This window comes from Seriola dumerili, unplaced genomic scaffold (genome assembly GCF_002260705.1).
Source record: "Seriola dumerili isolate Sdu_G_001 unplaced genomic scaffold, Sdu_1.0 BDQW01000468.1, whole genome shotgun sequence".
Taxonomy (NCBI): Eukaryota; Metazoa; Chordata; class Actinopteri; order Carangiformes; family Carangidae; genus Seriola; species Seriola dumerili.
In genome coordinates this window covers 5,399,172-5,422,960 of record NW_019174723.1, presented here as the reverse complement: position 1 = coordinate 5,422,960, position 23,789 = coordinate 5,399,172, and the positions used below count along the sequence as shown (strand labels likewise).

The 23,789-nt window shown below is 38.8% G+C and overlaps 1 protein-coding gene across 2 annotated transcripts; it reads right to left on the bottom strand.

Moving 5' to 3' along the window:
• Positions 1 to 900: 900 nt before the first annotated feature.
• LOC111234897 (dnaJ homolog subfamily C member 5-like) lies at positions 901 to 23,767 on the bottom strand. 2 transcript variants are annotated; one of them, XM_022763097.1, is made up of 5 exons: positions 23,594 to 23,767; positions 6,387 to 6,572; positions 5,768 to 5,981; positions 4,929 to 5,100; positions 901 to 4,627 (listed from the first exon to the last, which is right to left on the bottom strand). In XM_022763097.1, exons 2-5 carry the CDS (start codon positions 6,491 to 6,493, stop codon positions 4,533 to 4,535), a joined length of 588 nt encoding a protein of 195 aa, XP_022618818.1. In that variant the 5' UTR covers positions 6,494 to 6,572; positions 23,594 to 23,767; the 3' UTR covers positions 901 to 4,532. The 2 variants fall into 2 exon arrangements, with proteins under 2 accessions (XP_022618818.1, XP_022618817.1); XM_022763096.1 differs by having other exon boundaries at positions 901 to 4,630; positions 23,594 to 23,766.
• Positions 23,768 to 23,789: the final 22 nt, after the last annotated feature.

The following is a 23,789-nucleotide window of genomic DNA, read 5'->3' as shown; positions in this document are numbered from 1 at the left end:
ACACCCTAGAATGTAAGCAGATATGAGGACATGTTTTAAGTGGTAATTAATGTACAGTATTTTCAACAATTAAAACTTCTCCTCTTTTGGGGAGTGCTACTGCATATGAAAATAAGACCTTAATCCTTGTCTTAGCTTCAGGTGAGTCTCAGGCTACATTAGTCACTACTAGCATAACATGCACAAATCTCAGACTGGAGGTGGTAGAGTTGTATTGTGGGTAATGTGGGCTCCAGGATTTGACAAGGATGAAGAAGGCATGGAATAAAAGATGATATATCTCGGTTTTGATTTGATCTTTTTTTTTTAAAACTGTTTATTGTGGGTACCACTGTGTTATAGGAGTGCAATGCTAAATCTCAGAAGCATTCTTTAAAGTGCCCTGCATTAGAAACATAAATTCCTCTTGGATATGTTGCACATAGCTTTGGTAGTTGCTACAAAGCTTCATGATTATTAATATGGTTTCAAAGCAAATATTAAGCCAAGAATGCAGGTCAGTGTGGTTTGTAGCTGCTAAATAAACTTTTGTTTGAATTGGGAATTTGTTTTCACATCAATTTATATTTCTATTATTAGGATTATCAACATTTCTGTATGAAAACTGAGCTATTTCATTTCATTTCAAGTTCCTGATCCATACAATCTTGTATTGGGAACTACAAATGTGCCTTTTGGTGCCCAACAGGGAAGTAATGTAGGCCCCCTTCTTTCCTTGTTATAAATGCTTCTTTTGGGCGATATCAGTAGTCACTCAACATTCATTATTACTACTGTGCAGATTACATTCCTCTACACATTTCATGGGATAAATATAAGGTACATACAGACATATTTGAGGTCATAAATGCACGCTTTCCACTTTTTAATCAAAGAAACTCACATTGAGAAAAGAAGCTCTGAAGCATCAGAAACATTTATTTTACAACAGTACATCAGATACTTAATTTACCCATACGTCTGCCTGACAGACGAAAACATTATTAGTCCATGCTAAAAACAGAAAACTCTACGTCTCTATGTACTGTGCCACTGCGTGTATATACAGCAGGTCTGCCATTTTGTCATGTCGTCAAAATGGTTCACATCTAAAATGCTATACATCCCCTTGACATACCAGCTAGTCGTTAATCAATTATTAAAAAGATAAGAAAAATAAAATAAATAAAATAATGCTTCAATATTATTATCATCTGGTTGCTATATTCATGTCATTGTTTTGGATCTAACAATGGAAGTTTGTTGACTCCGCGCTGCATTTGTTCAGACACTGCTGCATGTTTGGTCAAAAGAGGAGAAATGACAGAAATATATCAGGGATTAGGGATTTAACAATGTGACATTTCAGTAGGCAGTGATTACATGACATGAAGCACAAAAACTAATCAGGTGAAGATAAATTTGGTTAAAACAGAGCATCTGCAGGTTTCATAAAAACCCTTTAAAAAGACTCCTGAAAGATCTTTTTAATCCAAAATTGGACTGGAAATATAATTTGAAAAATTTCAGGACAAACTTAAAAACTTAAAAACCAAAACAAGGAATAAAAATCAGACATCTACCTGTGTTCAAATGTGTTAACTCTGATTTGTACTGATCCAAAAGGATTTGTGGGATTTAATGGTGAAGACGTCTCATTCTTCTTTGTGGCCTAAAACTTTTTTTTAAAAGATTTTTTGTGAACCTGCAGATTTCCTGAAACCTTTAAAAATTGCGATTGGAAGTCTAGAACTGGAGGGCAGCCATGGAAGAGACTTATTTAGCTCTTATTGCACTTTCTCATGATATGTATAAATACATGAGTGTGTGTTTGATTGAGCAATCAAAGGAAATATAGTCAGCAAATTAGCCTGTTTGGTTGGATCTAGGTGTGAGGGTTTTTTTTTTTGTTTTTTTTCTTACAAAAATTAAACAGTTGACACAAACAACCACAATGTTCCTGTGTTTTCTACAATAGCAGTGAGAGTGATACTCGTGTGTCACAAAATAAAGAGGAACTACAAAAAATTAAGTGTTATTCTGGAAAATCATACCCTAACTAATCAGTCTGATGTAAACTGCTTTCCATTTGCTTTGAGAACTGTATAATCTGCTAAACTGCTGCCACACAAACAAGTAAGACTTTGGATATCAATATCCTCCATTCATTAACATAAATAAGAAAAACAATGAAAAGCAAATCTACAGAGATGAACAGAAGAAAAAAAAAAGTGTTCAAATTTCCGACCTCCTCAAAGAAATACAGTGAAATCTAAACACACAGTTTACACGACATGTACAATATCTTTTACTTTCTCACAAAACAAATTGAAAACTAAAAACAAACAAAAATCGGGCTCAATCAGTGTATGTGTGTGTGTATGGTATGTCCTTCAGGGGGACAGCGAAAGGTCACTAATATATGGTAATGTACTGGTAACTTAACGTCTGGTACTAATAACACTGGACTCAGCTTTAAATGTCAACCAGTGAGCTCAGTCCTTCACATGTGGAAGAAAGAGCGAACACACAGGAAGAAGTGTGGAAGAAGAAGAGAGAAAGTGAGAGAGAGGAGGAGGATCGCATTGAATCCACAGTTGTGTTAATGTGACTAACTGCGAAACTGAAGCAGTGGGATTACGTTGTCATTAAATAATAAGAGTAACTGATCACTACAAGACTTTCCATGGACCCTGGATGGAGTAGAAAAAACCCACCAGTGACAGTAAACATTTGCAGTATTACTTGACTGCTGGCTGGTGTTGATTTCCAGCTATCTGTTCAGTCACGGTCACACGTGCAAGAGATGGTTAAGATTCAGTCCCAGCAGCTGCACAGTTTCCAGAAGAATCTGAAACCTCCTCTGGTTAATTGTGCAGCGGTAACTGTGCTGGATGACAGAGAGAGCTGACATGCTAACAGGTGGCTACAGGCCACATTCATCAAACATAATTAGTTCAAATCTTTAGGAATCTCTTTCCAACTTTCTTGGACTTTTGTGATAACTTGTTGGTTTGTAAAGACCATCCGTCTGCCGAAGCAAAACCTGCAGTTACTTCAGAATGAAGACTCACTGAACTTTCTGAACCACCACTTTTTGTTTGATTTAAGAGAAGTGAGGGGGAATCGATGCCAGTGTGGCACCTGTTGACGTGCGAGCTGCCCTCTCCATATCGAGGGGGGGGGGGGCTGTGATCATGTTCATAAGGGTATTGAGGACAAATAAACACCTCTACCCCCACCCCCACCAAGTCCTATCAGCTCCTCACAGAACATAAAGATAGGGTCACTGACCTACTTCCAGCCAGCGTGGAGCAGAGCTCAAAGGAGACAGCTTCTTTCTCACGCACCAGAAAATAATGTTTCTGACTGATTAACAACACAAAGTGCTGAATGATGTGTCCTATATCGGCAGTTGACAAAAATGATGCAACTTGTTTTTACAGCTACAACCAACAATATAAAGTTTATTACACGCTATGGCTTCCTTAACTCTTAGATTTATGCAACAAAAGAAGAAGAACATCCACCTCCCTCTACAACATCTCGACAGGCGTCTTTCTCAGGACTGTGCTGGTGCTCACAATAACAAACTACAGAAAAAGAAATATAAGAAGTGAAAACACAATTTTATGCCTTAAGCCGACTATGGCACAATTTGTCTCACATGACAAAAGCATTACTGTAAAACTTCATTGCACATTTTTAGTGTTACTTATCTTCCAGTACTACACTTCCCACTGTTTAATCGACGACAGAAGGAATTGTAAGGCTTTTACTTTGTTTTTGTGCTAAGCTTTAGCCGTTTTCATGCTTCCTATTGATAATTTTTGTAGTGTGTAAAAAAAAAGGAGTTTATACCTCCTACAGGTAAAACCATCTACTAATGTATTTAGTAAATTCTGCCAAGTCAATACTAAAACCTTAATGCTGCCCTGCTGTGAGACAGTTGGTCTGTCCCTGTTTAACTCGGGGTCCATGCTCCTGATCACATTTGGATCATGTTGATTGTTATAAAGCGTATTTGCTATTTTTGTTGACAGCCTTTTATTGTGAGTGTCTGTCACTCTTTAAGGTGACTGTTACACTGCGTAATAAAACTAGTTGTCTGATGTGTGTGTAGGAAGAATTTCACACAGGATCACTCATGTTTCTTTACATTTTGTCTAACAAGTGTTAAAAGTTTATTTTTCTCTCCTCCTCTTTCACTTCTTTCCTCCTCTTCTCTCCTCTCTCCACCTCTTTTTTAATTTAGAGAGGGAAAAGTTTGGGCTGAGCTGGTGAGCCAATGCTAACTGTCAGAGTGATGTATGTATTGTTTGCTGGTGTGTGTGTGTGTGTGTGTGTGTGTAATTAATAATTACTGCTGCGGATGAACTGACAAAGAAAGTGTTGCTAATGTATGTTTGTGTAGTATGTATCAGTCCTGTGATTGTGGTGGAGCCGTGTGTGTTATTGGTTGATACTGTAGCTATGGTTACTTGTCAGGTGTGAACTGAATGTCTGTTTGTATATATATGTGTTTTTGTGTGTGTGTGTGTGTGTGTGTGTGTTTAGTATGCGTCGGTCCTGTAGCTGTGGTGGGCATCGGAGGTGAGCTGGGTGGTTTCTGTGGCTGAGGATGGCTGCATCACGATGGGCTCACCGCCATCTGGGGAGAAAACACATATTCAAAAGCATGCGAACTGCAACTGACAAACCATAAAGAACGAAATATGAAAGATAAAAAAGGTCTGTAAGTCCCCTGCAGTACTTTGTGTTCACAATCATGTTTCCTTGCATTACCACACAAAAACTTTATGCTGCATTTCCAAATTAAGCACATGTCCACTAAGAACAAACGTCATGTTTAGAAGTTGAACTTGCTGACAAAGATCCAGAGTGCTACCATCTCTATTTCAACTAATAACAGTCTAACAAGGCGTCATCCACGCGCCCCCGGTCCTCACCTCTCTCGTCAGCGGTCATCTGGGCCTCCAGGTCTTCGGGGGAGACGTAGAACTCGGGCTCCTGGTCCATAGGCGGCCGAGGTTTACATTTACCACAGCAACAGTTACAGCAGCAACACAGGCAACAGCAGAAATAACAACCTGTGGCCAGGCAGCAGAAGACGAACAAGGCCTGAGGGAGGAGAGAGAGAGAGAGAGATAGAGAGAGGCAAAGAGATATTTAAAAAAAAACGTGGTAAACATGGACTAATGGACTAGACAGAGCAGAGGCAGAGGGACAGGGATGGAAATCAAGAACCGGCTCCAAGTGAGAACTGATTCCAAATTGTCAGTATCATTGGAAATCGTCAATTCCTTTTATCAATGCTTGAAAATGTTGAAAAGAAAATCTTGGGGGAACCTGTTTAAATGGGCCTGATGCAGCTGATCAAATTAATAATAATACTCCAGCCATAGCCTTATAGGCTTATTCTTACATTTTAAAGTCAAAGCGAATTGTATACTATTGTGAGGACTGGACTAACCAGGGAGCAGAGCCAAACCTCAGTGTTATATTTTATTATTTTCGACAATTTTTTATTCATGTTAGTGTTAATATTCACTTGTCTTAAGATTCTATAGAATCTTAATAAAATAAATAAATATTGTTTGTTTATATCTCATGCTGATCTGTATTGGTCGACTTATTCTTAGACCGACACATGGAGTAAACTGTTTTGAAGGAGGGAGGATGTAGTGGGAGCACTGGGGTGTCAGGTGGGATTGACTGCACTTCAAAGTCTGTCAAAAACAAATAAATAATGTAGCACAGCTAGCTGGTCCCGTTCAGTCCTTCCTACCTTGGCCCACCAGCTGGACAGAACAAAGTAGGTGTTGACGTTCTCCTCTCCAAACTGTTCTGCGACATAGAGCCCCAGCGAGCCGTATTTGTCGTAGATGTTCTTCTTGGTGGCGTCGACCAGTATGGAGTGGGCGTTGTTGATTTCCTTAAACTTCTCAGCTGCCTCTGGGTTGTCCGGGTTCTTATCTGGGTGAAACTTCAAAGCCAGTTTCCTGTGAAAAGACAGAGGGAATTGATGATTAAGACACAGGAGTAAAGTGACACACACCCTGTGCTACTATGTCTTTCTCTAAAATATGGAGCTGTGGCAGGTGTAGCTAAAAAACTTTTAAGTAAAGAAAATGACCACAAACCTGTCTTTGGTTTGAACTGTCTTTAAAAGCAGGGGGAAAATAAAAACAACAGTTTACATCTTTAAAACCTAAACCTAAATCTAAATGTCACCGTTTAAAAATGGTCTTTAAATATGAACTTCTGTTTATTTCAGTCAATCCACTTGACCCATTTAAAGAGTAGGACACAGACCACTGACGCCCTCTAGTGGTGTCCAACATAACACATCAGCATCAAAGATGGCGTCACTCCCAACACTGCGGGGCTGGTGTGGTAGATCATACCTGTAACATTTCTTGATGTCCTCTGTCGTGGCGCTCTTGTCGACTCCCAGCACAGCGTACAGCGATTCTCCTGATGTGGAGAGAGCCCTCTGTCTCTGCTGCTCCATGGCCTCTCTCTCTCTGCTCGCTCGCTCTCTCACTCACTCACTCTCTCGCTCTCTTGCTCTATCACTCCCTCACTCTCACCTGTCAAGGAAGAGAAACAAGAGGAGAGGACAAAGGAGCTGGTGACCAAGAGGTTCAAATCAAAACAACTTTACAACTGTACGTATTCTCTTGTATATAACAAAAACAAAACAAAACAATACAGATAAATTAAATGACCAATTAACAAGACAATTACAATGGGGGGTGCGAATATGATTATGTTAAGTACCAATTAAACTGCTGATTATTTTCATGATTAATCGATTAATCCTTTGATCTACAAAATGTCAGTATCTCAAATGTACAAAATCACAATATCTCAATATAATTGTGATGTGGCAAATAAAAAATATTTATATTGTTGATTTACTGATTAATCTGCAAATAATTTTCTTAATTAACTGATTGCTATTGTCAATAAAAGTGATCAGTTAAACAGTTTCCCAGAGGACAAGGTCCTTCAGATATCATGTTTTAAACCGACCAACGTCCCTGAAAAACCCCAGAGATATTCAGCTCACAGTGATATAAAACACAGAATCTGTGGCATTTTTCTGTCTCCTGAGAATCAATTAATTGACTAATCAAAATTCAATTATTCTACATAAATGTCCATACTGTGTGATGGACAGAATCAATCACTATTCCGTCCCATCCAGTCTCCGAATGTCAAATCAAACTTTCAAGTACAGGACGACCATTAAGACTCTCTGCTGCTGATATATTTTACACTGAACAGTGTTTTTCCTTCCTGGTTTTACAGAGGCTTAAATGGTAACAAATCTAGGGCTGAGCATTTTTCACAGGGACAGGAGGAGAGACTGTAGAACATCTTTAGTCAGAAGTATTTACACAGTACTGCATGAGAGCAGCTCCTGTGTGAATGTAGAAACATTACTATAATATTTAAGGAAATACCATAAGAGCATTAATGGAAGTAATGATAAAGACAAAATATAATTTATCAATATATTCATTTATATATGTTTATGGCCACATGGTGACAGTGACTTTGCTAACATGGTGTTGTGGGATTTCAGAGTGTGATGGGCAGAGGAAGAGAAAGGAATAAATGAGTTAAACCTGGTTAACCTAAGTTCATGTCACACAGCCAGACAGACAGGTTTATAAGGCAGAGAGATTTACAATCTGTGTCCTGAATGAACCTGACTTTTAGTGAAAGGAGGAGACGTGGTGGCTCCTGGCAGACACAGTGAAAAAAGGAGGCTTTGATGTAGAACTGTCAGTGTAACCAGGAAGAAGGTCACAGTGGTTAAAGGTATGTTACCTGAAAGGTAAATTGATGTTATTTTTATTAGCCGGATGACATGCCGCAGATGGTGTAGCCTAACATGTCTTATCTGCCAAGGAGTTATAAACTTAAACATTATTAGCTCCGTGCAAATATTAACCCTTTGCAATATCACACGTACAATCAAGCATCAACATCATTTCAGTCAACACACAAAAATAACTTCCCAGGGAAAAATCCACAACAGGCATACAAATATCTAATATAAACCTTAACTCATGGTTTTACCACCATAAACATCATGTCATGCAATACCCTAAATTCAGAGTTCACCTTAGTGATGCTGATTAGTTAACCTCCTCCACCATGTCATCTCTGGTAAGTCAGCTGTTATCTTATATTTAAATATATAGAAGCCAAATACATTTCTATTGTGGATGAAACATGAAAGGATGACAGTGCCTTTCTTTATCTGCAGGAAGGAAGTGTTGAGTATCACCATGACAATAAGGTCACACTGCATGACAGTTGCTGCTTTCACAATCACAGTAACCTCTATAAAAAACATGTCGAGTGATCAAGCAGAATTGAAAAAATAAATAAATAAATAAATAAATAAAAAACGCACCCTGGAGAGTGAACAATTACTTTTGAAAACATGTTTAATGACTGAATTAATTAAAGTTGTCTTGATTAAATGACTTGTAAAATGGGCAGGTGTGTCGATGATTAAGCGATCCACAGGCTGCTTAGCCAGTTTGTTCCTTTGATTTAATTGGCTCATTGTTGTCTCAAAGTCAGTAACTTATTACCTTGACCTAAGACACATACTGCTGCTGTCATTCAGTGTTTAGATCCTGGCAGTTTCATTATGAACTGTCAACAGGAATACAGGATATCTAGTGTGGTAGCTTCTTTGTCCAGGCTGCTTCAGCTGTAACTGCTGCACTCTTTTATAATAGTGATGATTTAGAAGTTAAGGTCATATTATGCAATATGAGCCTTACTGCTAAATCATCTGGTAAAAGCCTGATTAAATGAATGTAAGAGTGTGAAGGAGTGAGGTGGGGTTATACTGGGTACTGCAGGTCTGTTCACCCTGAAAAGACATATTAAAAAACAGCACTAACTCCATCTCCTGTGGGGCCACGTGGTTTATGTACAGCAGGCATCATGATAAGATAATTCAACCAGACCACAAGACACTAACAAACTCGCACACCCATCGACAACAATAACAAACCAGCTTAATGCAGGAAGTGAGCTGATTAGACGGCTTGTGAATGTTTGCACAATGGGTGGACTGACTGTTAAACTTGGGTTATTTGTAGATTTGAAATGTATGTACAAATTGCTGTTAAGGAAAAGATCCAAGGTTTCTGAATCCTGAAGGAAATCCATTTCCTGACCTTTGAACCGAGCAGTAAACTAACCGTGGCCGGTGCAACCCAGTCAGACAGCAGGTGTATGGCGGTTAGCGGGCTTAGAGACCACACTAAGCCTATTCGGCCTCACAGACACAAAACAAGACTGCTAGACTTAAATTAACAACAGGAGCTGCACACTGTCTTCACATCAGACCAACACCTCTCTGATGAGCAATTATCACACTATGACTCATGTGCTATATATTCTAACAAGAACATGGTTCCCATCAGAGAACTTTGCACATCTAACAAAATGTAATATGTGTCGTGATACCATTTATAAGGAGGCTGAAGTAATAAAACCAATGTGTTCAGGGTATCATGGTGGTTTGGTGGTTAAACTGCAGTTTGATGTCAGTCTGGGACCTTTGTTTCATGTCACTCCTCCTTTCTCCTCATATTTATTGTCCACCTGTGAATTAAGGAAAAATGCCCCCAAAAATCAAAGTGCTATAACTTTACTCACTGCACAACAGAATTTCTTCAATTATTTAGGTATTAAGGAAGATATCTACAGAGCAGACAGTATGTAGTACTATGTTGCAGTATACTCTCTGTGACTTTATGTAACAATAATGTTGCAGATACGAGTATGTATCTGCAACATTATTATTTTCATGACTGATTAATCTCCCAGTTATTTTCTGGTTCAATCTATAAAATGTCAACTGAACTAAAAAATTCCCACCCCATATTCCACTGTGACACATTGAAATTGTGATACATTTTTTTTGTCAGACCAATGGTCCAAAGCCCAAACTATGCAGGACAAATGTAAAACAAGGAAGTGCAAAATCTTGAATTTAAGAAGTTTGATTTTGCTGAGAAAATTGATAGTAATGATTAATTTTGAAAAAAATAGTTGCTTCTTTATTTTCTGTTGATTGATTAATCATTTACCCTTCTTTGAAAAGCCAAAATCAGCCAGGTGTCCGGCTCTATCACTCATCCTGCATAGATTGTTTTTCTATGTGTGTGTGTGTGTGTGTGTGTGTGTGTGTGTGTGTGTGTGTGTGTGTGTGTTAAACTGAGGCAGTGACTGGGAGGAGGTGAACTATAGCAGATTGTGGCTAGTTACATCAACACACAGGATAATCTTGAACAAACAAAGGATGTGACCAAGACATAGTGTGGATTAAGACTCAGTCTAAAGAGATACACACCATAAACAAACACACTCAATGCTAAAAAAAGTCAGATTCAGAGGAAGATAAAAGATAAAAAAAAATAGCAAAATAACTCTGAAATTAAAACAAGTCCTAATTCTGCGTGTCAGCCATTAGTCTCTCTAAAGCCCTATATGGCACCAGATGGCCGCTATTGCCATGGCAACCCTACAATGCCTCGACACGACACGCCTGACAACACATCGATTTAACACCTCCCTAAATCCCGCCTACCACTGTGCCTCGGATTAACCAGTCACAACACAGATAAACCTCCCACTTGACTGGGATTAACCAATGAGGGCGATTCACCCATACACCAGGGATTATTAACTGAGAGAGGGTTCTAGTGTGTGTGTGTGTGTGTGTGTGTGTGTGTGTGTGTGTGTGTGTGTGTGTGTATGGTGAATAATCACAGCCAACCACCACGGTGAGCCTAAACCCACCTGAGCAGCCAGTGAGATTTTGTCCTGTTGAATGAGCTGAAAGTCAAATTCACAGGAATAAACCAGGCGGAGAGAATGAACACACCTGTAACGATGATGACACCAGATGGTCTGTGTCTTACACTGTGAGTGTGAGACTTAATATGACCTTCCACACCTGAGTCTTTCATCTATTTTTATCTTTTTTTTTACTCAATATCATCCACTGAAGGCTTTTCACTGAGCAATGAAGCTCTAGTTGTAGCTCGCCTGCTTCACGCTGCTCTGGCTGCCACAGCTGTTTCTCTTTAGTCCGAACTACAGTGGAGAAACTGACTCTAGGTCTGTATTTGTTCCATTTAGGTTCACACTGTCAAACACCATGCAAATCCTCAGACTACCAAGTATCAAATATCAAATCAAATCCTCTGCAAATTTCTTTTTAACTTTATACAGATATCAACATTGGCTGGAACTAACAATCAATTTCATAATCGATTAATCTCTAGTTTCCTAGAGCAGAAGCTGATATCACGAAATATCTTGTGTTATCCGACCAAAATTTAAGACTTTAAATTTACTATGATGTTAAAACAGCAAATAAGTCTATCTATTCGTCTCACAATTATTGTACAACAGTCCTGCTTATTGGTTTGTATACATGTATATTTTCCCTATTACATTTGCAATGAAGAACATTTTCATCTTTATTTGCTGCATCTGTGCTGTGCCAATAAATCTTTTTTTTCTGTCAATAGTTCACGCCTCATCCTTCTAGGGCTGCACAATTAATCAAAATATTATCAAAATCGGCAAATATGGCAAAGGTAAAATGCGTCACAACATACTTTTGTAATATAAATGCATAGTGGTGCTACTGAGATTCCCCGGCCAACAAATCATATTCTACAGATCCCAGCAAAAATCCAATCATCATCATTTTTATATTTGTTTCCGTGAAAATGAAATGCAAAATGACCATTCCTTCTAAAATACTAAATAGTGGTTATTGCAATCACAATATCTGTCAAAAAATAATTGCAACATGATTTTTTTCCCCATTTCATTCAATCCGTCATCCTTCACGTCAATAAATAAAAACAGCATTTGAACCCAAACCAGCGCCTCTGTTCTAATCAAAGTTCCTGAACATCCCGGCAACACTCAGATTCTTCTCATACAAAGTTCAAAGGGAAGAAAAAAGAAGTAAAACTGGTAACAACAAAAAATCTACAGAACTGAGATAGTAGACACCGTGAAAAGAAAAATCAAACATCAGTGTATCCTATAAGAAAGCATGCAACAATTCAGCATCACCTTTGCATCAGGATAACTCACAACTGAAAACAATACATATCTTAAGGGATCACCTCGGTGGAATGAACAGTACGGCAAAATTTCTCATATTACCCAGCCATCCTGAGTCTCTAACGTCAGCTCACATGCTTTACTGCATGTGTTCAGAACCTAGGCAGAAACATCGGTGTACGAGCATCACTCACATTGTTTTTGTACTTTGTAATTTCCAAGGTTGTGTAACTGTGTTCTGGAAGATGTTAGTGTTGTCTCCATAACAAACAAAACATAATCAAACAGCCTGTGAAAATCTGTAAAATGGCCAGAGATGCTGCTGTCTGTATACTCTCTGTGACTTGATGCGGCTTGACTAACTGCACCAAATCCATGATCATACAAGGAGCTGTTCAGTTTATTGTAAATCCTCTTGCAAGAAAGCAGAGAAAAGAAAATAATAGAAGCTTTAAAGAAGAAAGTAAAATAGAAGAATTTAGCAAACAGCACTTGTACAACACGATGCAACAAACCATGTACTATTATTAACCAACAGGCTTTGTGTATGTTTGATGATTTTAAGAAGCTCAGCTGAACACACTGAAGCATCCTTTTGGAAACACATTTCTTTACTTTGATGAAGAACAAAGTTTAAAATGCATTGTTCTTCACTGGAACAACAAACCAAAAACACCGGGGATTTAAATAAATAACATGCGGTTCAAATCAGAAGTCATTGTCAGGTCACACAGATGCCTGCAGATTTTCTGATGAAGCCAAATTTACCCGGAGAAAATGATAAACCAAGACTTTAAAAACACAAAAGGCAAAAAATAAAATGAAAATTAACCATCCTCCACACATGAATTTAACATTCACAACTGGGAGCTTCACAGCCCAGGCTGGATTACACTAGAAGTCAAAAGAAATCAAAAGTGTTTATAGCTGATGTGTTACGTCCTTGCTTGAAGCCTGATGAGCTGTTCTGACAGAGTGTGCTGGTCCCTGTAGACGCAGCAGCTTTTATTGGAGAAGTTGTGAGTTTTACTTCAGATGATAAAGAGATTACTGAGGGTGAAAGATGTGAGACTGACTCACTTCCCTTTACTGGGACTCACATCAGCAGTTCTCTTGTCAGACATACATTTCACCAGCCAAATGATAGGGGAGTATGACAGTTATATCATGGTGTGTGTGTGTGTGTGTGTGTGTGTGTGTATGTGAGAGGGAGACTGAGAAAATAGGCCAGCGATCCTGTTGTCATCTTAAAAGGAGCCATCTCTCCACACACACTCACACACACAGCAAGAGATAATATAAGAACAGTAAACTGCAACGCTTGTATTATACAAAAATGAAGAGGGAAGCAGAAGATCTTTTGGTAGTTTGATGGTTCAGTTCTGTCTGAATAAACGGGTTGCTCTTTGCTGTTTATAAGACTGTTTGCATTTCATGTCTGTAACGCTTTTGATAAGTCACTTCCTGTGGGGAAGAAAAGTGTCACTATCTCAAAATCTACAGAAAATTGTTATGTAACAGTGGCTTGTGAATATGTTTATATGTCAGAATCACGAGGGGTTTGAGGGAAGCGTGGTAACTGACTGAACTCAGAAATGTTATGAATTCAATTTGTGACAGTGAAAAATGTGCAGGATATAGTTCCCTGTGCTTTACACTGACATATTTATGTAGCTCCCTGCACAGTAAGAACTATGCATTTAAACATTTATTCATAACTTACCAAAAACTTGGCTTTGCCACAACACACCTACACAAGTACTGTATCAACATAATGACTGCTAATACTGAAGTGTACACTATAACCACAGGTAAACATGCGGTCCCTGTTAAATCCCATTCTTGAAGGCTTGTGTGTGTGTGTGTGTGTGTGTGTGTGTGTGTGTGTCCTTACTTTCAGTATTAAACCTCTGTTTATCCAGAAAAGGTTCACCAAACACCAAAGCTCTTTCCCAGCAGCAACACCTAGATCCACTGTCTCCTACATAGACACTGTATATGTGTGGTTGTTTTGGGAGACTATTATGTAACTGTCATCATCTTCAGCTGTTCCATACTGAGGTCACTGTTTTGTGAATCTAACAGGAAATCATTGACTAAAAGTTTTGTGTGTTGTTGTTACTGTTGTCTTGTTTCTGTATTTCTGTGATGCCACAGTTCAGGCCCAGGATTAAAAAAATTGGATCAAAATGAGGAATTCACTATTTGAACCATGTTTATTCATGTTAACAATCTGTTGCCATGCCGACTGTTTTATTTCAAGTAACGGCTGGTACAGTGCAGTAACAACTAGGGATGGGCATTTTCAGTAATTTCAATATTCGAGTACTCTCATTAACTTATGAACAAGTACTCGATTATATTGTATTATTTTATTAAAAAAAAAAAAAAAAGCCTGAACCGTATTTCTTTTTAAATAAAGAAATACGGGAGGTCCGTGTCCGACTGGAAACACAAGCGGAAAGTTAAGCGTGTGTTTCCAGTCGGACACAGACTTCCGTGACCAAGCCTACTGTTTGGCTGTCGGAGAACATGATATGCAAGTCTAACGCTGTTTGTTTTATCTCAGTATTTCTCGACATCACTTTCCCTAGTCACGGCTGCCATGGTGCACGTAACGCTACTCGAGTTGAACTACTGTAGCGAAAAACAACGCGTGCGCAGGTGCGCGAGTAGTTAAACGCTACTAGAATAATGGCGTACCCATCCCTAGTAACAACATGAATCATTTCAGGGTCACAGGTGACGACACCACTGCATGACATGGTGGAGGAAGGAGAAAGTACAACATACAGGAATGAAAGATCATGCCACAATAACAAGATTTTTGGCTATGCTTGAAATCTTAACAGGCACTCACTCAGAAAAGGTCCCAGCGGGAAGATCCATCTTCTGAACAATCTTTTAATCTAATGAACATAGAATACTATCTCTGCCATTGCTGTAGCTCCACTGATGATTGGCTGGTTGGTGCTTTTCTGCTCCCTTTACAACTAAATACTCAGAATAAGGAGGAAGCAGGTAGAATAAAAGACACGTGCTGCACAATAGCAAGTAGCCATCCTGCTTTTGTTGACTTGAAGGGCTGCTTTCCTATATAGTCCTACATATTAATTGTTGCAGACAGAGCACACGCAGCTGCAGAAGTGGTGGCATGTGATTTGGAGCAGGGAACATGCACAGTCCTGAATTAACGCAACTCCACTTTTAATAGGCAGAATTTTAACTTGGTGGGATGTTTGTTTTAAATTCATAATATATTATATGTATCTAAATGTAGTTACAATAATGTGTGTAATGTTTCACACCACATTTACAGACTGCTGAGACAATAAAACAGCAATTTTTTAGTTAAAATTCTTAAAAACACAATTCTGTTCTCATTTATTCTGAACTGTTCTGTTTCCCTCATTGCTGCTTCTTGGAGAAGACATGGATCATTAGTCAGTATTATTGACTACACAAGCCACCAGCTGCTGTCTGTGTATCTGTGCATGCGCACACACACACACACACACACACACACACACACACACACACACACACACACACACACACACACACACACACACACACACACACACACACACACACACACAGCCAGCGAGTCTTATTTTGTTCTTTGCCAAAATGAAATACAGAAAAGTGCAAATGGAATTTAAATTATGCAGGGAGGATATTAAACTTCTCAAACTCTCCATCTCTTTTGCTGACGCCTGCACACAATACTTAACATTTAAAACACTGAACAACAAACTGGACTGGGCTGCTGCTCATCACAGTACACAGTCACAACTAGAGGAGCAGTAACTGTACTCTTTCTTTTTTCTTGGACATCTTTGTCACCTGAAGACTCTCAGCATCAACCTATAGACATGACTCACACTGATAAATGTAAACAACCAAGCTGTGGATGCTACACAAACACACATCTCCAGCTGTGTCCTTCTTTGAATGTAATGAACATCAGTCTGCAGCTCAAAAAACTAAATTTAAGTCACAGGAAATTAATCAGCAACTAGATATTTTGCTTCACCTTTTCCTCCCTCTTCTTCAGTCCGAATCCATCACTTCTCCTCCATCACACCTTCCTCACCCCTCCTCCTCTGATGAAGGTGTAGAACAGGAAGAGTTTTGCTCTACACCTTCATCATCACTTCCTCATTACTGTCACACCATCTGTTCCCCTCTTTTTCCTCATTCTCTGTTTTTTCCCCCCTTTCCTCCTCTTGCCACATTCTACCTTTCTTCATTGCTTTCCATTTGCCTTGTTTCTAACCCCTTTCCATGTCTCTTCTCCTTGTGCTTCCGTTTCCAAACACCATCTTCTCTTCAAGAGTAATTTATGCTTCACTTGTAGTTTCCTCCTGCTTTTCTTCCTCATTAGATTACAACAGTTTTATATGGAGACCATTTATTAATGAATTTCTCCTGAAACATTTTATAAATTGCCACACACCAAACATCTGCTTCTTAAAGCCACTTTGGCCTATAAAGCTATGGAAGACAGAGACTGCTCATTTAGAAGAACAACAGGGAGTTTCAATTTCCTATATTATATAGTAATAATAAGGAAATGATGACTGTATGTGCAGCATTTTACACTGACACACTCCAGCCTCTGCTCAGATATTAATCTCTAAACGATCTTCCAGGAATCTGATCTCAACTTATCTCTGCACTTAAAAATACAACTTTCATAAAAGGAGCAAAAATCTTTTGACAAACACCAGACCAAGTCTTTTACTCACTCACAGGCCTCATGTTAGCTGCTTAATGATCACAATAATTATTAATATTCAAAAGCTGGAAACAGAGAGAGATAAAAGACATATGATAACTGAAATGATGAATAAATAATGAGTGAATGAATACTAAAATGCACCAGTTTTGGCTAACAATTAACAGGCACATTTACTGGTTTCAGCTTCTAATTTTTCCTCTTATGTTTCTGATTTTATAAAATAAATAAGAAGCTGCAATAAAAAGACAAACAATCAAAAATTAAAGTAAAAGTCTCCCTGCAGGTATGAGAGTAGAAAAGCTGGTGATTTTTTTTATTGATACCACAAGTCACTTGATGTCCAGTAAAATGCAAATGCAAAACAAATTCAGAGACAAACAGACAAACAGCCAGTCACTGATTACTTATTGTGAGAGTGGGTGGCTTCACATTCATGAGATCAGGTTACACACACACACACACACACACACACACACACACACACACACACACACACACACACACACACACACACGACAATCAATAGACGGTAATGTGACCTCAGTAAATACAGCTGTCACATAAACACGAGCAGAGCAGGAAACTGGTCACTGGTGCATGTTAGTATTCATTCATTCACTGTTGACATTCAGAGTAGACTAAAGAAACATTTGTAATACTCTGCATCATCTCCTTTTGTTGGGACCCAATGACATTAGAGTTCGAAGGTAGGAATCTTTTTTCAGCCACTCAAAAAGGTCTAATGTTGTTGCCCACTGTTGGAAGCTTCCCTGGTTTGAAAAAGGGCCCACCTGAGATCTATAGGTGAGATTAAAAATAGTGACATCATCCTCCTGTGCCAGAGCAAAGATTTAAAAAAAAATGGACAGAAAATTGTCACAAAAATGGTAAAAAATCATGGATCAAACCAATGCAGCAGCAGTTACAAACTCACAACAACCACCACAGTTTTTGTGTCCACTGAACATGATGTCAACAAGACGAATATGTGACTTGACGCTAAGAATCTCCACCTTATTCCAAGAAACCTGTGGTGCAGGTTGCTCATCCCACATGATGATGGAGAATGAACCCAAAGCGCGAAGTGTTATGGGTAATTTGGCACCGATTTCTCCAGTCACACAGGACAAACGCATAAGTACCTTTCAGCATCGTCTGCTTGGTAATTAACTGATGAAGCCTCTGGGTTCAGTAGCGAAAAATCTTCAAAGTGAAACTGCAAGTCACATTACCAAGTCAAATAATTACTACATACTGTATCATGGCATGTGGTAGTCAGTGGTTAATCATAACTGGACAGCTGAGCATAATAGATAAATCTGAGGTCTTACATATTTAACTTCTTCAAATAATCACAGTGAGCACAAAGTGCTGACAAGGCCATCATTTAGAGCAAATATATTTATACAAATTAGACACACACACGCTCACAAACCTCTCCACAGCCTGCTTTCCCATCAGTCTCTGCGTCTTGGCAGAGGGATGCTGTGATGCAAAAAGGCCAATCCAATTCATTAGCTAATGTCCAATCAGCTGTCTGTCAGCATTCATGCATCAGCTTTCTCAATGGACACACCGATGCCAGCAGTGCAGGAGGAAACATTGCAGTAATGACCTGGACTCTGCGAAGGTACACTGGGCAAACCCATGCAGACGGAATAGAAGGAGTGCAGTTACCACTCACTGTCACAGTATTTAGTTATAAATAATTAATTTGTAAAGTTGTAATATGAAAATATTTGGTTTGTTTCAGTGCTGAAACCATTCAACTAATCGTTTTGATGTTTTTCTCTGTTACTGTTTTATTATTTTTATATTTGGAACAGGTGTTTAGATAAAACAAGCTATTTGAAGATGCCAACTTAGGCTCTGAGAAATTTTAATAGGCACTTTTCAATTTTTTTTTTTTTTTTTTTTTTTTTTTTTTTTTTTTTTACATTTATAGACTAAATGAATAATTAATTAATATAAAATCTATAATATATAATTATAGAAAAAATATCAAACAGAATAATCAATAATGCAAATAATGGTTAGGTGCAGCTCTAGCAGGTTTGCAGGATGTTAAGACCAATGAGCACAATTTATAAACAATTTGACTAATTGATTAATCAACTGATAATTTCAGCAGTACAATCGACTCATCTCTTCAGTTGATCGAGTTGTTATTTCAACAAGGTTTTCAGGTTAAATACTAAAAACAGCTGGGAAGACCTGAACAGAGGAGATGAATGAAAACCACCATTACCTTCTCCAACAGTTGAGATAACCCCTGGGCAAGACATGGTGTGTATGACTGACTGCTTGGCAGACCCGCTCAGTGCTCCACAACTAGAGTGCTGTTGTACCGCTCAGCTCAGGTGTAATTGTGAAGCCTGCACTGCTAAAAATAGTGCTGTTTATTCTGATATTGATAAAATAGGGTCTCTGGGCAAATTAATGCTAATTAACAGGTTTGCAGTGAAACTCTCACATCACAGCTTCTCTTGTCATGCTTTTACTTTCACTACGGAACTCATCGTCACGAAAAAGAAAACACTGTACAGCACATCCATGATCTACCAGAGCAAATCTATGTGAAATCACTGTTGAAGCTCAGACAGGGAGGAGAGGAATGACAGTGAGGACAGGGTGGGGGAGTCAGGAGGATGAGGGTGGAACAACAGAGGCTGACAGAGGGGAGACAGCTGGGTGAGAGATGGAGTGACAGAAAAAAAAAGAAGGAACTGGTTCAGGCTGGGAGAGGAAAGGAGACAGAAAGTGTGAAGCTGCAGGAGAAGGGGACAGTGAAGGTGAATATTTGACAGCCCCGTGTGACTTGTGATCACAGGACTATCTAGAGGACACGCTCATGACAAGACTCATGACCTGGGGCTATTAGTAGCCACCATCTCTGGTTCAAAGGGGAAACTTAACTGTGTTTTTCCTTCAGGGGATCTGTGGTTGCTCTGATTAGGATATATACACCTGTAGATAAGGGCAGTTTTACCGTTTTCTTTACTTACAGTGAGAAAAACTGACCTGCTTTTATAGTGTGGTAAGATTAGCCTAGGTAAGCTCATCTGGATGTCAGCAGCTCTGAAGTAGGAAAACACCTGCAAAGATGAATGGTTGCTTTATCTAAACTACACATATTTATAAAGTCACATACAAAAATAAGATTATAATGAAAATAACTACACTATCTTTTTATATGCAAAAAGGTCCCAGGACTCAAGGTGTTGTCTTCAAATTGCTTGTTTTGTGCAACCAATAGTTAAAGATATTTAATTCACAAAGATATAAACCAGCAAAAAACAATCACAGTGCATGTGTGTGTGTGTGTGTGTGTGTGTGTGTGTGTGTGTGTGTGTGTGTGTGTGTGTGTGTGTGTGTGTGTGTGTGTGTGTCATCATGGCAAAATGTGGTCCTGGAAACACATACTGTGACGGAAACTATCACAGAGGTGGGTTTGAGTACTTTGGTAGGTGTTAATATGTCTGACTGTCGGTGGACACATTTCGTCAGATCGATAGTGTCCCAACTGTCATGAAACTTTACAGGTTCTGTAGTTGGGATCAAATTTTAAGGATGAGTTTGAAGATGGGTGTGGTCCAAACCATGAGCACTGAGTACTCATAATAATGTAGTAATGACTACTGAGCACCCATGGGTCAGAATGTCAACATGTTGACGGTCATTGCAGTTGGTGTGATCCCATTGCGAGATGATCTCTAGTGCATGATACTAAAGTGAATATTTCAGACTGTTAGTCGCACAAAAGAAGATATTAGGAGATATTACATCGGGCTGGGCTGATTCTAACAAGGATTTTTCACTTTTTTCTGAGATTTTTTTTACAAAACAAGTAATTGATTGTGTGAGAAAATACTCTATGAATCGATAATGAAAAATGCTCATTAGTTGCAGCCCCTGTGTTCACCCTTCTGTGAGCCTGTGCAATGACTCTCTTTACAAAATGCAACATTGCATATGAGCATATCACTATACAATAAAAAATACTGGGCTGGTCTCTTTCTCATCAACTGATATGCAAAATTAGGATCAATCTATCTAAAGTGTGTGAAGCTCAGGTCCTGCAGTCATCTGCAACTGTTTTTATTCTGATGTCAGAGACTGAATATGAACCCTGTCAGCCTTCTGTATGAGGATACAAATATCAATACCAGACACCAGTGAGCCAAAGTAGGAATCCCAGCTGGGGGATAATTTTAGGTTTTCAAGGGTCACAGCAGAGACACTCTGACAGGAAACTGTTACACTGCACCACAGCTACATGAAGCTGCAGAAGTTAAGAATAGGCATAATGAATTAGGTAAATGATGTATCTATAATAAAATTAAAAACAGACCAGAAACAAGTTGCTATTTTTTAAGGGTCATTGAAAATTAAATATTGGACTACACAAGACATTTGAAGACATCACCAAGGACTCAGGGAAACTGTTACAGACATTTTTCACTTTTTTGTAACATTCATAGACTATGCCAATAATCAAGTTATCAAATACATGATTAAATAGATAAACTGCAGAAAAATTGATAATTGAAAAAAGGCGTTTGTTGCAGCCATAGTTCTTACCAGCGAACTGAACCACATTTACCTTTCAGTGTAACTGCAGTGTGGCTGCGGTGATAATCTCCCTCTCTGACCTACTACTGCTCTGTAACCTGATTTGATGTGACTGGCTTTTATATGAGTCACTGATGACCACTCGTACCAGAGCTCACACTAATGACATCATCCACCATGATGCCTTTCACTCAACCCTCACACAGACCAGCTGAGTCAGAAAAATAATATGATTTGGTCAAATGTTTCCTCCACATACTGTAAAATGAAAATGACTCAGATATGACTGTTTAAAGGAAAAGGACACTCCTTGCAGTTGATGCAATTTATTTGTTATTTAACCACTTTAAGAGTGAAAACATAATGTATTTAAATAAGTGATCATGCCTCTTAATTCACTATGGTTGAATTACGATGTCTGTTAAAATAGTTTTGCACTGTCCCTGATAATGTCATTCTCTAAAAAAGGCTTGTGTGCAAAGATAACAACTGTGAGATTGGGTACTCAGTCATTTGAGTATAAATGCACAACCACAGCTATTTTTTTCTAGTGATATTAATATCTACTACTTTTGAGCAAGCATTAATACAAACGTATGTACAACAGGTCATTCTATGTAATTAGATTTCTCTAGGACACCCTCAGGTACTAGCAGTTCAGTAGGTTGTGCAGCTGATGCTGATACATTATTCTTCTTCACTAACTATTAAAATACATCAGAAAACTGCCTTCAAAGAAAACTCTTTTTTTTACTGAAAGCTTATCTTAATCACAGCGCTGGTCATGGTGTCTTAAAATAGACAAAGTGATTTCCAGTTGCCAAATGACTGTACTCTTATCAGCTCTTTAATTGATGTTGACTCTACTCCAACATAATGTTTAAGTGTATTCTTGTTCTACTTTTATTCTCCTTTTATTCTCCTGCTAGTTTGACAGTTAAATTCAGTGGCATGCTCCCTGAGGAAATCATCACAAAAAGAAGAAATCCAAAATTAGACATATACTGTAAGTAAGTAATGTTGGATCTCACAACTGATTATCAATCAATTCCAATACTATGCATATACAGAACTTCAGCGCAACATCACAACATCAGACTGTTCCACTAAAATCTGCCAAAGCAACTTAATATCCATAATGGAGAAAATGCATTATATAATAATAATCCCTATACAATGATAACATTTTTTTTTATCTGGTTCACACTTATTATGGAACAAGTTTTTCATGGTCTGTGTTCAGAGTCACTGCTGCATGTTAAGGTGGAAGAACTGATGCTCAACATGATTTCATTGAAGGATTGAGCTGCAATATGGTTAAAAACATTACAACTGCAGCTAACCCTACACCCTAACCAGTGGCTGACCAGGGTCAAAACCACAACTGTATAATAAAGTTATGATTATGAAATGTTTATATCATCTTCTGCCATAAACATGAGTGCCCTCTCACACATGCACACACGGTCAACCGGTTTGTAACACCACCTGCCACTCCATGTACACATCACATGAGGACAGAAAAAGACAGCAGCTCCACTCCAACTATTTCAGATTCGCTCGTAAGCAAACCAATAATAGACACTGCCCCATTAAAACAATACAATGGAAATAATTTAGAGCACTTAGCTGTTTTTTCTTTAATAGCCTTCCTATTATGGTGACAGGCTATTGATCAACTTACAGGGGAAGAGTTAAACCTGGCTCTCCAACATTTTCAAACATCAAAAACACATTGGCCCCTCACTTGGCTACAGACTGCAAATCCGGATTTACCCTGTGGTGTCTTCTCACTGTTTTTACTCAAGACTGACTAAATCAGTCACGTTTCAGGGCAAAATAATCGATATGACGCCCCGGGATCTGAATCCAGCGTCCACCTGCCCTCACAGATGGTAATATATGGCATTCATTTTGTGACTCGAAACGAAACTAGAACATACCGGTCGGCTCGGGAATCAAACCGTGGTTAAAGCGGATAATCTCCAGGCACCGCATCAAAGGAACACACACAGCATCCATGTTGGTTAGCACGTCTATAGCCTCGCCTATACGGAGCGATATGCCTGGTTTGAATAAGCCAGCTAGCACTTAGCTCGCTAACTAATCCAAGGGCAGCAAAGCTGGCTAATGTTAGCACACTGCCTAATGGTAACGGTTTCTTACCTTTTTTCAACCCCGGGCAGTCTGGTTCCTCTTCTTCTTTTTAAGCGGAGCGAGTTTTATAGAACTCTCATCCCAGTTCAGCTTTCCTGTCCGCCGCTAAACCATTCAAACAGCCGGCACGGCAGGCACGGAGCTAACAGCTACACTGGGGAAGAACAAGCTGTCAATCCAGGCTCAGCGGTCGCGCGGAAACCCT

Bases quoted from the DNA above. Each gene is read 5' to 3' on its own strand.
- LOC111234897 (XM_022763096.1), bottom strand. From the start codon at position 6,493: ATGGAGCAGCAGAGACAGAGGGCTCTCTCCACATCAGGAGAATCGCTG. The intron at 5,101-5,767 runs GTAGGAAGGACT...CTCCTCCCTCAG, and splicing joins TGTCCAGCTGGTGGGCCAAG to GCCTTGTTCGTCTTCTGCTG. The intron at 4,631-4,928 runs GTGAGGACCGGG...TTTTCTCCCCAG, and splicing joins GATGACCGCTGACGAGAGAG to ATGGCGGTGAGCCCATCGTG.